Raw genomic sequence first — 18,312 nt, 5'->3', positions numbered from 1 at the left:
CTTCACCTTTCAGTAACACCTAATTTCTTTAGACTCCCAGTGTGCCTGAGTATGTGTGCTCAGTATTACTCCAGTGTTCTCCAGCCCAGGATCACACCATCTAGTGGCAGGATTCATCAGGCCCACCTCTGTCCTTCTGATCCTTCTATAATATTCTAATAATGAGAGCTACCACTCACCCAGCACCAAGACACTTTAAATACCCTGTGGGATAATTGCACAAGGACTGTAAAGAAGACACTTTCTCCTTATTTACAGATAGGCCAGTTGATATGCAGAGAAGTAACTTATCCAAGATTGAACCTCATAACTAGTGGCTGGAGCCTGGTGGTGCCTGATCCTAAGCATGTTTCTTTCTGTTCCTCCACTCTGCCTCCCAAAGTACTGTGTTGCCTCCCATATTACTGTCAGTATTGTGATAAATGTTTGTTGATTTGAAGAGAAATACTGAAAGCAACAGGGTACCCTGGAGACATTAGAGTTGCTGTAGCCCTAGCACAGTAATTGCAGCTAGCAGTGTTTTGCTGTGTGCCAACCTCAATGCTAGGAACTTCATATGCATTATTTCACTTGGTCATCAAACCTCAGATGGGCATCATTTTATCCCCAGTTAGAGGAAACTGATAGATGGAAAATCAGAGGGATTCAAACCGAAGATGTCTGACTCCAAGGTTCACATGCCCAATCATTGTGCCAAATAACTTTCTCCCACCTTGTTTTTTAAAAGGGAAACTGTATCACTTCTTGCTACTGAAGCTAGTGATTTGTGGATGAGTCTCATCCAATACAGTGGGTACCTATTATATTCATTATTGCAGTAAGGGTAACACTTCAGTTAGTCTCTAGGTTCAGTGGTTAGGTCTAGAATTGATATGACATGATAAATTGTTAGCATAAAGATGGCCTTACCTAGGGGACTATGAGGGGGTGGGATTGGAGGATGCTTTTTTTTTTCCCATTAGTCAAGAAGTCAGGACCTGACCCGAAAATATGACAGGAGATCCAAAATATCTAAGAAGAGTATTACATTTCAACACAGAACCAGTCACCAAGAAAGATTCTCAGTAGGAACCCAAATTGCTTTGGGTAGTTTATTTGAAGTTTGCCCTTCTCCTCTGTTTCTATTTCAAAGGAAAGTATTTGTGCTTTTTCATAATGCGTGCAAGTCCTCGCCTTCCAGAGCCTTGGAAGGTGTTTAAGCAGCTCCCCATGAGTGCCAGTGAAGCCAGAAAAAAGGACTTCCCTCCTTCCCAGCCTCCTTAGCACATGCTTCCTAACCCATCCCCTTAGATCAGGAATCCCACAGGGTGTCTACAGTCCATGACTTGGACCTGTAGACATCTCTTCTTCCATTCCTCTGCTCTTCCTCCTTTCACTGCTTTTCTATTCTCCACTCAGTTTCAAGTTCAGTAAAAATACAGATGGGCACATGAGTATCTAGGTTTCCCAAAATATACATTTTCACAAGTGCTTCCCTCTTGAAGTGTGTGTACAGAACCAGCATTATCTTCCCATTATCATTCTATTTTAACATCTAACTGACTGATGCCTGTCAGTAAAACAAGGTGATAATGGCCCCCCAAAAAACAAAAAGTACCAACTCTTAGAAAACAGAAAAGAAAGACCCTAGATTCCTTTCCTGTTAGTCTTGGAGATGCTTGTCAGCCATCCTTAGAGAAGGCTTATGAATGCCTCTGTGGAAAACACATATAAATGGCCTAAATGTCACACCCTTATTAATGAGAAGAAGAAATGTGAGACATTACTCTTATATGTACAGATTCTTGCCTGGTGTGTTAATATGTCACCATCGTGGTGTTGGTATGGGGTGTGGCCCTGCCAGATGGCACCTGCAGGCTTCATTGAACAGAAATGGCTTCCTGGTGGATCACAGACAAAGCCTAAGCAATGCAGACAGGGTCACCTGGTTCATCAGTCTACAGAGGCAGTAGTGCTGCTGCCCCCCTTGCATGGGCTCAGGCCAGATCCCCAAGTATATCTAATAAATAATATGAAAGCAGATCTGTGGGGGCAGGGGACCCAAAGATCTGTGCAAGAAGCAAAAGAAGGGATGTTTTAGAATGGTTTATATTATTCCTAAGGAATCACTAAATACAGAAGGCCTCTAAGGGAAGACTGTGTCAATCAGGGGGACAAGAGTCTTAGATACCATAGGCAGGTAAGGGAAATGGCACCCACTGCCAACCAAGCCTTCTGTGAGATGGTAGGGACCATGCCCACCACTTATTAAGCATCTCTTAAAATCACAGATCAGTTCTCTATACTCAAAAAGAGGGGTTCATTATAGAGTAGTGGTTTCATTATTTTTCAATAATGAAAATTGAAATAATGAAGCAGATGGACCTTTAACAATAGTAAAAACAATTCAGTTAACATAGGATGTAAGTAAGACACCGATTCTTCACTCTGAAAACTGGCAATCATAGGAAAGAATTAAGCAGTGGTCATGCCTTTCTGGGTATAATTTGCAATTCAGGATAACCAGATTGCACAGGATTCTTCTTTACAAAAGAATTCCAGCTACCAAATGTGGAAGGGAAATGATAGTTGGAAAAGCATATTTGTATAGCCCACAAATGAAATTATTGATTCAGACAACTGTCATCAATGGATGCAGATCTTTAGAAATTTTAAAATGGGGAACTTTCCTGAACCCACTAAAAGTTAGATGGCCATACATTACTTGCCTCCTGATGTTCACTACCTATGAGACATTACTGCCTTGAGGTTGAACCTGACATCAATCAAGATGATCCACATGGTTCCAGAAAATCAGGGAATAGAGGAACTAGTTAAATGGTACCACAAGAAAGCAGGCAAATTGAAAAAGTGGATATTGGGAGAGAGTTCTGGAGAACCACATATGAACTTCTTCAACAAGAAAATGGCAAGAAGCCGGGCCTGGTTGTGAACACCTGTAATCCCCACAGCTCAGGAGTCTGAGGCAGGAGGTTGGAGAGTTCAAAGCCAGCCTCAGCAAAAGCGAGGTGAGCTAAGCAGCTCAATGAGACCCTCTCTCTAAATAAAATACAAAACAGGGCTGCAGATGTGATTCGGTGGTCAAGTGCCCCTGGGCTTAATCCCTGGTACCCCCGAACCAAAAAAAGAAAGAAAATGGTAGGGAAAACAAGGGAGAGGACTATACATAAGAAAGACTTGAAACATATAAATCCAAATGTGATGTATACAACTTGAGTTATTTAAAGAAATTGCCCATAAAAGATTTTTCAAGGCAGTGAGGAAATCTGAATAGTCTGAGTATTAGAAAATAGCAAGATAAAATTCATACCATTTGTGTAATCATACATGTACATAGGGTATTGATGTCTGTCTCATTCCACCATTTTTCATACCCCCTCTCTCTTATTTCCCTCTTCGTAATCTAAAGTTCCTCTATTCTTCTCTCACTCCCCACCCCCTCCCCCAAATAAAAAATTTAAAAAAGGTTATATAAGGCAGAAAAAAAACCTTTCAAGACATACAAAAAAGAGAGAGAGAGACAATAGCAAGATATATTAAGTTAGGTATAATGGCTTTATGGTGCATAAGAAATGTCCACATTCTTAGAAATTCATATTGAAGTATGTAGAGGTGAAATGACATGATATCTGAGATTTGCATAAAACTCGTTTTAGGAAAGAAGTAAAAATAAAACAAATGGCAGCTAAGTGCGATGGCATATGCCTATAATCCCAGCGACTCAGGAGGCTGAGGCAGGAGGTATCACAGGTTCAAGTCCAGCCTCAACAACTTTGCAAGATGCTGTCTCAAATAAAAAATAAAATGGACTGGGGATGTAGCTTAGTGGAAAAACTCCCCTGAGTTCAATCCCCAGTAACAACAATGATGACAGAAATATTTAGGGAGGGATGATGGGTATATGTGGGTTTTCTATAGTATTCTGTTTGGCAAAAACATTAAGGAAAAGAACAGCAAATCTTTCTCAGAGATCGTAGTAGGAGCCCCATTGCCTTTAGACAAGATAGGAGCTGTGATCAAAAAATGTCATTTTCTGATTATTAAATTTTTTTTCTTAATGTTCTGAAGATCCCTGTGGTTTAAAAAAAAAAAAAAAGAGAGAGAGAGAGAGAGAGAAAACTAGCTCTGTTGGCTTTTTTGAGGGGTGAGGAGGAAGTCACTAGAAATGAATTCATTGCCTCATATCAAGCAATGGAAGAAGAACGCGGGAAACAAATCGTCTCCAGTGTTAAAGTTAGTGCTGATCTTAGCTGGAATAACTTGCTTTCTTCAGCATCTGCAGCGGCTGGTCTCTAGGGACTGCATGTGTTTTTCACATTTATTAGTGAAATTGGAGATTCAAGAATAAAACACGGTCTCAGGAACATTGTGTTAATTTGTGACACGCTAGAGATTTTTTAGCCCATAAAGCAAATGAATGAGTTCCATGGGGGTATAACTGTTATTTTCACCCTAGAAGGCAGTAAAAACCCACTGTATTTATTAAGTGCTTAGAAAAAGGAAAACGAATAGTGCCATGAAAATAGTAAAATATACTCACACTATTGCCATTAATAGTGTAATTTTTTTGTCTGTTCTGAAGGCAAACTATCATCAGATGAAAATTTAAAAGTGTAGACCTCTGTGTATTATTTAGTTGTTTTGTCTTGGATAATTATGTAGTTCAGTGTCAATATTAAGTTATTTTTGTTTCTGTCAAACAGGCTGAATTGAATTTTAGAAAGCTCACCCATTATTTTTGGCAGGACTGGATATATAGAGAAAGGAATAGACCAGATATTTGATTCAGGGCCTTTCTCTGCAAGGCCAGGAGGCTTTTGGGGGACCCTCTGATGGGAAGACAGCCCATGTATAAGCTGACACACTGGAGCCTTTCTAACAGGCTTACACGCTTGGCTTCCCTGGAGAATGGGGAGAGAGCTGGCCGATCCTCACGTGAAGGAAGTCCAGATGGAGCCCACCCTCCACAGGTCTACAGGTGGAGGCTGTGTAAGAGAGGCCACTCTGGACCATGGTGCAGGGGGCTGATGCAGGCACCAGGGTCAAGACATGGCGTGCAGATAGAGGCAGACAGGTCCAGCCATAGGACAGTGGGCACTCCATTTAAAAAAAGAATGCCTCAGTTTCCTTTGAAGAGATTAGTAAGTGCTTTGCATTGAGGTGAGTAGGAAATAAGTATCATAATCCAGAAAGAGACCCTATTTGCCTATTTCATGGTCCACAGGAATCCAAGATGCAGATTGTGAAGTCATCAAATGATGAAGTGACCTCAGGCAGCTGGGTGCTTGGCTAGGTGTTATTGTATTCTTGAGCTTGCTGATATCTTGATTATTTAAAAAGACTGGACCCATTTTAGAGATCCCAGAAAAAAAGATTTTTGGGGGTGGTGGTAGGGAGCAATGTCTAAAACCAAGAAAAGTTCCAGGGGACATTTCTGTGATTTTTTTTTTAACCTATGTTCACACAAGACTGTCACAGCAGATGTTAGTGGTTCTGGATCTCCCTCCTCCAGATGTTTGCTTGAGAGGGTGAGAGTGAGTGAGGAGGATAGCAGAGACAGGCGAGCCTAGGTGAGGCAACTTAGAGGGGAATCCGGAGGTCCTTGCCCTGACCCCCACTTTTGTGAGACAGCCCTGTTGCACTGTAGTCTTAAGTGCTGCTGATTACAAAGAGCCCCCTGTATGCCAGGCACACACCTCCCTCAGGTCCTCAGTGTCAGGGGAAATAGGCAGAGCATCAAATAACTGCTCTTGTTGATAAGCAGCTGGGTGGCAGTTCAAAGCCAGGACTCCCTGATTCAAAACTGGAGCTCAGTGATGTCTCTCCCCAGAATTGGCAGAGAACTTCTGACTCAAAACAGAAATATATAAAAAGGCAAGGCAGGGGTACCCAGAGACTCAGAGAGGTCCATCCTCATAGCACACATGAGAGAACAAACAGCTGAGGATTTGAGGGCTTGTGGTAATATTAAGCATATGAAAGGAGTCCATCTGTAATCTGTAATGCCAAGGGCAGAGTAAAAAGCAAAATCCAGAGAGCTCTTCACTCTGCCCTTGGCAAGCTGTGTAGCCATGGTCACCTCGTGGGTAAGTGCAGAGGATTGCAGCCGAATGTGTCATGGATCCTAGAGACTTTGAGAGCACTTCAGGGAGCACACAGGGAGGCCTAGCCATTCAACCCTAGTGGAGTGGACACTGCCCTGTCAAAGAGTGGGATTGCAACCTCTCTATGGTCTGGGTAAAACAGGGACGAGGAAAGCTCCTAGGAACTCTGGCTAAAATTCAGCTGGCATCTGGCTCTATCCTGGAGTACAGAGTTAGAGCGACTGTGCAGCTAATACTGGATTGCTTATGCAGAGGAAGGTGAGGTACGACTTGGCAAGGAGTCCTAGATCAACTTCCTCAGTGGTAGGCATTCATTTGCATGCTGATAGATCATATGCATGAGCCTAACAACAAATTAGAAACTCGCAGTTCTTGGAGTATGTTAGTCTTATTGTCGCTGAGGTGTGTTTCTCTTGTATGATCACATATCCTGGCCAAAGTCCTGTATCTTGGCTACCTTTCTGCACACTAGACAGGAAACTGTGTGATTGGCACTGGGCTCTCGGAGTATCATTTGAAGAGTATACCTTTATTTTTCTCCTGAGTGATGTCCCACGAATACCTCATTTTGCTTTTCCTGCTCTCCTCGCTATTTTTTAACGGGCCGATTAAACTTTCTGATGGGCCCCGGCACTGTTCTTGCCATCCCACTTGCTCACCCTCCTCCCCCAGCTCAGCAGGGCATCTTGTGCAGGAGCCAGTTGTTATTTACAAGTGTCATTCAGCTGTCACTATGTCTTTGAACACACAGGGTTGTTGTGGGATTTTTTAATTGCCATTTTCATCTATCTAATTAAAATTAAATGGAAAAAAAATGGATAGCCTCCAAAATCTGAATTAATTTCATGAGTACTTCTTCAGGGGGAAAAAAATTTGTATAAATATGATAATTGGTACTTGATTTGCCTTCAGCAGAACGAGAGAATTTTACCTGGATGAAGCAAAAATATAGTAATTTTAAATGGGGGGGAAAAAGATTCATCTGATGTTTCTGAAAGTTCTTATGGCTGAGAATCAAAATTAATTATAAGAATGGGAAATGATAATAAACTCTGAATATAACTTTAAAATAGTACACTGGATATGTGTTTTTGTAACTCCCTCTGCATCCAAGTTGCCTTATCCTGGTCTGGTTATTTTGGTATTTGGTTTTTTGGTTTTTTGGTTTCCTCCCTGTAGCTCATCTTTGGTATTTGTACATTCCTCAAGAAAATGCTGTTACCCCAGTCAAAACCTCCTTCATGTTCAAAGTGGGCATTTCACCTGCTCACTGTGCACTGTAAGTGTGGCAGGAAGCCCAGAGCAGAAAATAATGAGACAACAAAAAGAGAAGTATTTTTTTAAAATTCATTGGCCCAGCCAGTGTTTCCCTCCGCAGACTCATCAAGCGCCTGATGGACATGTTTATAAAGACTTGGATGGTCACTTTATTTGGAATGACAAACTCTGTGCTCTACATAATGAGGTCAGTGAAGCATCCAGAAAAGAAACGTATAATTTGGAAGCGTGGGTCTGTAAGCACAGCCCTGCCGTGGCTATTTAAGTTTAATGAAGCAGCTACTTTGCCGCTACACACTCTCAGTGAATAGCCTCCTTGGTGTGTTTTTGAAAACTTCAATGTTGCTGATAATCATGTCCCAGCAATCTCCTTGGAGAACCTTTGTGTCCTGTTCTCAGAAGAAATATGCTGCTTTTACATGTTAATGGTTTTGAAATTAGTCATTTGCTCCATTTTCACTGGAAAGGAAGGTCACTGTGTATTTCCTGCCTCCCCTCATTTGCTCTGAACATTCAGGATACTCTTAGTTCATCAGCCATGCAGTGCACTGTCTGGTTTTAACATGCCTGAAAAGACAGGGAAATGTTCTATCAAAGAGCATTCCCACTCTCAGAAATTATTCTTAAAATTCAAAGTCTGCAAATCTTAACTTGCAAGAGAATGTTCCTGGGCAGGCCATTATCACTATTTTTTTCCCATTTCCATCACTAACTGCCTTGTGTCACCCACTCATTGGTCTCATTGGAGGAAGCTGTGCTTCTTGTGTATGCAGCCCCTCTCAGAAAGCAAGGGGGCATTGCATGGCTCCTTTCTGAAGCAGATCCACTCACGTGAAGCCAAGGCCAGGCCTCTGAATCCTGGACCAGTGTCAGTGACACTCAACTCTGTGGGAGCAGAAAGACACCCAGCCAATCCATAGTTCGGCACTGTCATTCCCCCCAAACTTGGAGCATCCCATGGTTTCCCAACTTATCCAGATTTTGTCTGGAAATGTACCAGGTCCTCATGTCTCTGAACCCACAGAAGAGGTCTGGGGAGCACCAGATTGATGACCTGTACTTTTCCCTGTGAAATGGAAAGTAGAATTTGAGATGGCTGGACCTTGTACCTCTAGAAACTTCCTAGAAATGTTAGTAAGTTCCCAAAACCATTTTTGTGAAGATGTTTTTAGATGGAAGAGTGAATAAATGAATTTGCCTCTTTGATTTGCTTTATTGACAAACTCTGGTTGTAGAGGCAACAGAGGACCCTTCCAAGACAGATTTGGACCTGAGGCGCTTTCTCCTTTTTAAAAAAATTGTATTTTATTGTGTAAGAACACTTAACATGAGATCTATCCTCTCAACAGATTTGTAGGTGTACAGTAATTATTTTTAACTATGGTTACAATGATCTCTAGGCCTTTTTTATCTTGCTAAACCAAAACTCTATGCCTATTGATTAGAAACTCCTTGTTACTTTCAGGGGTCATTTAAATAGTTCATTACCACTTCTTAAAACCTCTGGAACTGGGTAGTAAATTTGAACTTGGAGTCCCAGTCTTGCTCTGTACTACCACTTCAAATGTGGGCCTGCTCAGAATACCACCCAGATGTCTCCTGTGACCAGATTAGTGTCAGCCGGCACTTACACATGCTTGTGCTGGCACCTGTAAGCCTTTTGGGTAAACTTATACCCAAAAGTAGGTGCCAGGATAGCAGACTTCCCCTTCACAACCTGCATCAAAGGGGCTTAAGTTCATTTGGCACTAAAAATGCAGTTCTAAAACAAGTAAACCTGAAAAGGAAATTGAGAGTGGCTTACACTTTATTTTCTAGTGTATTTTTCACATGAAAGATTAGTTAAGATAATAGTGGTATCACATGCAAGGTTAGTTAAGATAAAGGTAGCTGCTATAACAAACAAGTATCTCCAACATTATACAAGTTTTTCATCGTATATTTTTACTAAGCATTTTAATATTTATTAATTTTTTGGACTTGAACCTGTTTCAGATCTAAAGGAAATGGGGCTGGAGAGAATGAGAACTGAGTAAACAAGGATGAGGCTTCCTAGTTAAAAGGTGAAGTGGTACAGTGTTGGAGTTCATGTGTGGTACAAAAGGTGAATCATGGGATAGGTTGACCATGCAGGGAGATGATTTTTAAAGACAGAAATGAGGGCTGGGGATGTAGCTCAGTGGTAGAGTGTGTGCCTAGCAAGCATGAGGCTCTGGGTTCAATCCCCAGCACCAAAAATTTTTAAAAATTTTTTTAAAAAGGACAGAAACAAGATGTAGGCTAGAAAAAGAACAGGAATCTCAATTAGTGTAGTATAAAATGCAAATTTATACATGCATGACACATTTCAACTTACAAAACATGTTCACACATATTATTTTATGCTATGGATGTGATTTGTCCCCCAAAGGTTCATGTGTTGGAAACTTGGTCCTCAGGATGGCAATGATGTTGAGGTAGTAGAGCCTACAGGAGGCTGAGGCAGAAGGAAAGTCCAAGGCTAGTCTGGGTGTTATGGTTTGGATATGAGGTGTCCCTCAAAAGCTCATGTGTAAGACAATACAAGAAGGCATAGAGAGAGATGATTGAGTTTTGAGAGCCTTAACCCAATCAGTGGATTAATCCCCTGATGGGATTAACTGAGTGGTGACTGAAGGTAGGTAGGGTGTAGCTAGAGAAGGTAGGCATTGGGGGTGGTGTGCCTTTGGGGTATATATTTTGTATCTGATGAATGGAGTGTCTCTCTCTTTCTCTCTCTCTCTCTCTCTCTCTCTCTCTCTCTCTCTCTCTCTCTCTCTCTCTCTCTCTCTCTCTCTCTCTCTCCCCCCCCCCCACCCTTCTTCATCATCATGTGAGCTGCTTCCCTCCACCACACTTTTCCATCATGATGTTCAGCCTCACCTTGAGCTCTGAGGAATGGGCTCAGCTGTCTATGGACTAAGACCCCTGAAACCATGAGCCCCCAAATAAACTTTTCCTCTTCAAAATTGTTCTTGTCAGGTCTTTTGAGTCACAGCAACAAAAAAGCTGACTAAAATACTATGCAACTTAGCAAGAACCTATCTCAAAATTTTAAAAGGGCTGGGGATATATCTCAGTGGTAGAGAACTTGCCTAGCATGTGCAAGATCCTGGGTTCAGTCCCTTGTATTGCAAAGAAAAAAAGAAGAGGAGCCTCATTGGAGGTAATTAGGTCATTGGGGGGCCTGCCTTCAGAAGGAATCAGACAAGTTCTCATAGGATCTCAGTTCCCACAAGATTGAATTATTGTAAAAGAGTGAACCTGACCCCCAGAGGTTCTCTGGGCCTCTGCCTTGCCATGTGAACACTTCCTCTTTCACGAACTCCCACTTTGATGCCGTCCACCATAATGTAATGCAGCTAGGGAGGCTCTTGTGAGAGCTGGTGCCGTGCTGTTTGGACTTTCAGCCTCCAAAATTGAGCCAAATACTTTTCTTTCTAAGTAACCCCCCCCCCCCCAGGTATTTCGATATCACAATGGAAAACTAATTCATTTTGTTTTAGGCTTTACAAACAACCAGATGGGGTGGCTCAGGAAAGTCTGAGAGACCGAGTGACTTACCCTGGTGAGTAGTGAGCCAGGCCAAAGGTTTGGGGATTATGCCTCTAAAAGCAGAGCTTTTTCCTTAATTTCATGATCCTCGTGGAGATTCGAGGTTGCTTAGGCCCACGGGCTGCAGAGGTGATCAGGGCATGCTTTCCTGAGTGACTTCTTTCCCTTCCCCCCATGTCCTGAGAACATGTCCTCATGATGCCAGCCACGTTCCCATGGAAATCACTTACCAGTGGCAGCTTGTTCCAGAAACTTGGCAATGATTACTTGCAGCCTAGTTGGTCTCTTGCTTTTGTGAAACCTGTACTCAGTTTTTGAGGGGTCACAGTTTAAGAGGCAAGTCTTTGTTTTAACAATCCTCTGATCAGGCTTCCATTTATTGAGCCGCTCCCTCTGTTTTCACTGTCTCCCTCCCATCCACCTACTCCCACACATCCCACTGTTGTTCAGTTGAGTTTGGCCAGTGCTAAATCGTGTTTTATTCTCAGTCTGAGAAAGAAATTGTACAAGGTGTCAACTTGGCCGACAAGGGACCTGTCCTGCCAGTGTAGTTTGAGGTTTTAAGTTTGTACATGCACTGCTTTCTCCTAGCACTGTGTTTTTATCCTGAGAAATCCCAGAGAGGATTCTTGAGTGGACTAGGAAGCTGCTTTCCCACAAGAGCAGTGCACTAATATTGATAAGAAAGCAATCGAAAGGTGCTTGAAATTTTGCAGAAAACTCAATGAAGACCAGTGCTAGACTGCAAACTGACAGCTCAGCTCTTTTTAGCATCCAAGGCAGCAGCCTGCTGTTTTCCCAGGTGGCTCTGAATGAGACAGGAAAATGCAGTAGCCCATTTGTCACTGCCCCAGGTGCAACATATGCATGCCAATTGGTGCATGCAGCCTGCAGGCCCACTCCTGCCTGTCCCATGCCTGCATCTCAGTCTCTGGGCTTCCCTTTCACTGAGATCACTGCACAAGGTGCTCCCTTCCCTCTGCCTCCACCTGAGTAGGTGACTAAAGCTTTTCTTCAGGGATTCGAATCGACTTGTCCATCCTTGCCATGACCAAGGATGTCATGCTCTGTGTAACTCCTCCCTCCCGTTTTAAATTCGAAGCATGGTGTTTTAGGACTATTGGGACTCATTGCTGGCATGCTAGCCTTTGTATGGCAAGGTTACTCTGGTGTGTGGTATATAGCAGACATGCTGGCAAGTTCTTCAGGGAGTGCTGAACTGGAATATCACTTCAGTTAAACCCTAAGTTGAGTGAGCTTAGAGGGTCTTGTGTGTTGTGTTCTGCAGAAATGGCACAAGAAAGAGTTGGGGTTTTCTTGGAAGAGAAAGCAAAATAGTATGTTCTGTGTCCCTTTATGCTGAACTGCTTGCCCAATACCCACTGCCATGAATGAAATAAACTGATTAGTAGCTGATAATATCCCTTTTGCCTCTCTGAGAAGGGAAATGAAATGTAGCATACAGAAGTGACATTACAGATATAAAATTAGCTTAAGAGACACTCTGCGTCTGGACTGTTTTAAAGGGCAATTTATTGTGAATTTTGGCTGCACATTTAGAACTACTTTCTTTGATGAGGACTTAATCTAGGTTACAGGTGAATTAATGTGTATGAGTAGGGTAACCTGACTACTGACAGCCTTAAGTCCCACTGACACACTGGGCACCCCCTCTACCTTCTTCCAGTTCTACCGAGAGAAGGGAGGGAGCCCTCTGAGCCAGAGATATGCAAAACCTGAATATAGACTCTCAGAGTGAGCCCAGACATAGTGATTCCATTCGGCAAGAAGGTCACTGTGTCTGCTTTTCCTGCCAACATACCCTGGCTCTTAATCTATGGCTGCCTTGTGCAGCAAGAGAGCTGTGCCAGGAAGCTACACTTGTGACTGTGAGGCATTTTGAGAATTTAAAATCATGTCAATGGGGTTTTGTCAGGGTAGGCTGGAGGAAGGGAGTTATACACAGTTTTAGAAGAGTACCATCTTTTAACATCCTTTTGTTTGTTGGTCTGAGAGTTACCACAACTCATTAAAAAAAAAAAAAAAAAAAAAGGACTCTGACCCCAACTACAAATAAAGTTCACCAATGCCATTTCTGCCAAAAATATAAAAAAGACCCACCCCTAAAAAGTACTGTTTATCTGAGTGCTTATTGCTTTCTTTGTGCTTTTCCATATTTTCTATAATGTATACTCATTGAATTTGCATTGAATTTGTTGTAAAGCAACAAATCCTGTTTAGAAAGCAGAGCCCTACCCTATCCCAGCTAACTGATTGTATTCCTCTGGATGTTCATTATTGGGGTCATAAAAATGGCATGGGCCGAGTGGTCCTGCCTGTGCCCCTGAAACAGGCCTCAACCAAGACTCATATCTACAGTCCTCGCCCCACTGCCAGTTCCAAAGGCTGCTGGGCAGGGCAAACACCCACCCTGAAAGGACTCTGGCAGCAGGGAAGCTGCTGGAGTGAGGCCAGTGAGACACCTCAGCAGCAGCAGGGGGGTTATGTTCATGTCCAGGCATCTCCAGCAGCCCAGCCTGCCTGACATGTACTCGTTGGGAGGGAAACTGTCCACTCAAGTTCATCACCCTGAGAACGTCCAGTTGATGCACATTATTCTGGAAGTTGGAGAGATCCTGTTTTCTGGATCTGTAGGGATCAAATAAAATGTAATAAGTAGAGATGGATATCTGAGAGGAAAGTACCCATGGAGGAATTCCAAATATCCCCTTGGGGTCAGGGAGTGGGGGAAGACAAGATTTTCACTTAGCTAAACTCAGGACTTTGACTTCACAGACTGGTTATTGACAAGCACTCAGTCTATCAACCAATCCTGCCGCTGTCTACTGAGCCCAGGCCTTGTGGAACTTGAGGTGAGGAGTCTGGCAGAAAGGGCATGCATGGCCATGACACTGTGTCATCTCACCTTTGGGCACAATTCCTCCAACAAGTTTCTTCAGAAGCCTCCATTTCTTATGCATCACATGCTGACCTATTTTTGAATGCAGTGGGATTCCTCACTCCAGTGGGTCTTAATGCTTTGAACTTGAGGTCATGACCCATGCCTGCACCACACAGTTCAGGAGCAGAATTCCTTCTAGTTTATATGATAGAGTCTGTCAGGGAGGTAAAGCCCTTATTAACAATAGATTATTTATAATTGGTGATAAGATCTCATTCATTACCTTATGTTGTTCTGTGTACTTCCTTATGATGATGCATGTATCCCTCAATTTTAGAAAGTACACAAACAAAAAAACAATGCTAGTGCATTTATTTTATCAGCCATTTAAAAAAAGGTAAAACAAGCCAATCATATCATGAGTAACTTTAAAAGATTAAAGTTTTAAATGAAGTGAATTTTCAAGTTTTAATTTTAAGTGGATGTTGAATTATGGGACATGGATATGACAAAAGTTAGAAAGGTGGCACAATAATTGAATGATTTGTGTTTGACAAATAGTATCCTAGAATGTGCTACTTGGCCAAATTCATTTTTTCCTTTTTTCTTTCTCTATTTTTAATCCAAGTATCTTAGAATGAAGCTGCACAGAGGTAAATTGCTTACAAGAAAAAATAGTTGCAAACAGTTTTAATAATGATTCTAGTAACTTTTAGAGAGTGTTGACAAAGACTTATTGCTTCTCTGGTAGAGCGGGGAAATTGCCGATCTGCTCTTCAAATCGGGACTTCAGAGCCATCATTCTGTCACCTCATGGAAAGCAGGGTTGCTGAATGTTTATATTCACCAACATGCTTGTTGTCTTGTTCATAACCACATCCACTGTTTCTCGTGGACCATGTGTGTATGTGCGTGTATGCACGTGTGCACCCTTGTATTAAAGGGTAACAAGATAAGTTCCACATCTGGCTGTTCTGTTATTTATATTAAATAATGACACGATGATGTTGGTGGCCCATAATTCTCCATTTTCTATTAACCACCCTGCCCAAGTAAACTGTTTTCTGATCTCTCTTAGATGGAAATCCTCTATGAATGTGGAAGCCATTAGCAGAGTAATTGCTGTCTGTTGCCATGACAACCAGCCGCTGCAGTCACCTGCCCGAAGTCCTGCCAGACTGCACCAGCTCGGCTGCACCCGTGGTGAAGACTGTGGAGGATTGTGGCAGCCTAGTGAATGGGCAGCCACAGTATGTCATGCAAGTTTCAGCCAAGGACGGGCAGCTGCTGTCAACAGTAGTGCGGACTCTTGCCACCCAGAGGTAGTACCACAATTAAAATAAATGAATCTGTAATTGATCTGGAGAACTGTTTGTCAGATGGAAAATGCTAAAGGGAATATAATTAGTACTCAGGTCTTTGTGTCAGGTGAGAGGAGGTTGAAAAAAAGACTATACAAGTTCTGTCATCGCTGTTTCTATAGCAATAGGGCATAAAGCAGAGATTCACGTTGTCTGGTGCTTTGCTTAAAGTCACACTTGCAGAGAGCCATGCGGGGAAGCATCCCACAAGATGCAGGGTTGCTTGCTTTACATTTATTATTTTGACATTGCTGTGGTAATGATGTTCTTATTGTCTTCAGGAGCGCTTTGTTAGAATAGAATGAACAAGGCACCTGATTTCAGGTGACTAAGCCAGAGTCATTGGATTTGCGGGTACAACTTTTGAAATGACATTCCTAGTGTGCATGCTGATCAGCACCGCCTGGTGGACACACTGTGCAGGGCCACTCTTCGGATGAGTCTCCTTTTACATGGGGGCCTCTTCTGTTGTCCCCTCCTTTGCCCTCTATGGTCCCTAACCCTTCACATACACACTTATGTGAAGTGCTATCGTTAAAACCTCCATGGCTGTTTTCCTGGTGATGAACCCAAAGCAAGGGTGAATGAAGGTTCTGAACAACTTGGAGACTGCTTATCCAGGCTGCCACTTGGTCTTTGGGGCTCTGTTGTGCTGCTGTTGACCAAGGCAGATTGGGAGCCATGGGTTACCAGGATGATTGGTGTGCCTTGGCTTCTCCAACTTTTTTTCAGAATGGTTAAATTCATAGGCTTTTGACCTATGAGTGTAAAGTGTATGTCACCACCAGACTCACCCTCTAGTGCCAGTGCTCACACTTCTAACCCTGAAACTTAAGAACAGTTATTCGCACTTGACCATTTACCTCAACCAGAGTGATAGGCCTACCCCTATGGTGCAGGCACAGGCCCACAGGTCCATATGTGTACCTGCAGCAGGACTACTGGTAGCACCACAGCCTGGACATAGTAGCCTTCAGACATGGAAACACACTCATGCATGTAAACATTGTCCATGTGCCATCTATTTAAAATCTATGCAGTTGTCACAAAGCAAAGAAATAGAAACATTGAACAGACATTTTTCCCACTACTTGGAGAATTTCCAACAATTAATTGATTAAGACTCAGAACAGGATGAAGTAAAGTGAAACTGGATGACTAGGTGTGCACCAGTCACCCTGACAGCCATCAATCACTTTGGTTGATCAGGAGAAGCAGGCTGCAGATGAAATAACTGAGACCTGTGAGCCAGGGAGTGTTTCTGTCTGTCAGGCATCCCTACTCTCCAGCCATGGAGCTACATAAAAAAGAGGGCTGCAGAGCTTGCGTGTTCATGGCACAAAGTAAATGAAGGAGGACAGGAGGAAAAAGTCAACTCTGTCACATTTCTTCCCCCTACCCCCTGCACAAGTGGGTCTTCCAAGCAAGTTGGAGGGAGATCTTTCTCTTCGCTCATTCTCAGAATCATTCCCAGAAAGGCCTTTGAGAAACAGCCCTCTTTCCATGGCTGTTTCTCATTGGATCAAAAATGATATTGACAAGAATGATGGGGCATGGGCATTGGTCACTGTTAATTTTGGAGTATGTGGGAGAGACAGGGAAGTAGGCAAGGAGGCTGGTAATAGGGTTGTCACATATGATAACATTTTAAAGTCTAAAGCCCAACACAGGATAGCACAAGCAACATAAGAAGATGTAGATCTGGACTCATTGATAGCACTTGCCTAGCATTTGTGAGGCAGAACTGCAAAAAGAGAATACGGGAGAAAAGGAAGATGTGGCTTAGAGAAGGGTTCAGTCTTTTCAGAGGACACAATACCCACTGAGAAGTGAAGCCGTCTTACTTTGATCCTTTCACTGGCACTGACTTCCATAGTGAGGCCATGTTATTTAATCTGGGCTTGAGTTTTTCCATAAGTGACACTAGCTAACATCAACCAAGTCTTTACTATGTGCTGGTCCCTATTTTAAGTTTCTAAGCTGCACTATCTTTTCTCATCCTCAAAATCACCACATTGGGAAGGCACCATTCTTTGTGCTCATTTTAAAGATGAGAAGACTGAAGTACAGAGAGATGAAGTTTCCTGCCCAAAGAGAAAGGGCTGTAAGCCCCTGAACTGGGCAGGAACTGGGCCAAGGCAGCTGGGTTACAGAGCCTGCACTGAGGACCACTAACTGTACTACACTGCCTTCACACACTGTGCAGGAGTGGGTTTTCCAAAAGTAAAGGCAGAACTCTATGCAGAGGCCTCCTTGGTAGGGCATACTCCTTACTCAGTTTCAGTTCAGTGTCTTTGGCCTCCCAGAGATCATTTTCCAAAAGTTCAAAGGGCCATCCACCACTCGGCTTTGTCCACAGTTCTGTGTGGCAGCTTCAGGGTTGGTTGCTGTTCACTTCCCTCCTCCCATTCTCCCACCCCATTAAAAAAGAGAAACAAAAGGAACCTCTGGGTATATAAAAGTGTCCTGGCCTTGTTCAAAAGATGTAATTTGTCTAGAAACCACAATTGATATCATTTCAAAACCATTGCTGTTCTTTATGGTGAGGAATGATTTTTATTTTTTGATTGGTAGTTTGCCTGAACTTCATCTACGTTCCAGACAAAAATAACATGTTGTTCATTTTCACTCACTTTTGGCCCTAGGCCACACCTGGCTATTTTTATATTGGCAAAAGTAGATGGCCTGAGTGCTCTGGAGTGCCTAAGACCACTGGCCCCACTGCCAAGATCAAGTGTAAAAATCCAAGGGGTCTTAAAAAGCAGTATCTGTTTTGAGCAGTTGCCACTGGGAAGGACCCAAACGACACAGAGCTAGAGGCCTTCCACATGCCATGGGTCACAGCCCAGTGACCAGCAGGTGCCCCTCCTTCTCTTGCAGCCCCTTCAATGACCGGCCAATGTGCAGGATCTGCCATGAGGGCAGCAGCCAAGAGGACTTGCTCTCTCCATGTGAATGTACGGGGACCTTGGGGACAATCCATCGGAGCTGCCTGGAGCACTGGCTGTCGTCCTCAAACACCAGCTACTGTGAACTCTGCCACTTCAGGTTTGCAGTCGAGCGCAAACCCAGACCGTTAGTGGAGGTCAGTAAG

The 18,312-nt window shown here is 43.0% G+C and overlaps 1 protein-coding gene across 2 annotated transcripts in view; it reads left to right on the top strand.

Annotated features, from left to right (window-relative positions):
• Positions 1 to 18,312, top strand: part of MARCHF3 (membrane associated ring-CH-type finger 3) — a 180,040-nt gene that overhangs the window by 129,409 nt on the left and 32,319 nt on the right. For both annotated transcript variants that reach the window (XM_079144668.1, XM_079144667.1), the window contains 2 exons: positions 14,936 to 15,179; positions 18,099 to 18,303. In XM_079144668.1, the coding sequence (XP_079000794.1) occupies positions 14,992 to 15,179; positions 18,099 to 18,303 (393 nt within the window). In that variant the 5' untranslated portion in view covers positions 14,936 to 14,991. The remainder of the gene's footprint in view (positions 1 to 14,935; positions 15,180 to 18,098; positions 18,304 to 18,312) is intronic.

Source organism: Sciurus vulgaris (assembly GCF_902686455.1).
Source record: "Sciurus vulgaris genome assembly, chromosome: 6".
Classification (NCBI taxonomy): domain Eukaryota; kingdom Metazoa; phylum Chordata; class Mammalia; order Rodentia; family Sciuridae; genus Sciurus; species Sciurus vulgaris.
The sequence above is the reverse complement of the archived record's forward strand: the minus strand, read 5'-3'. Positions and strand labels throughout refer to the sequence as shown.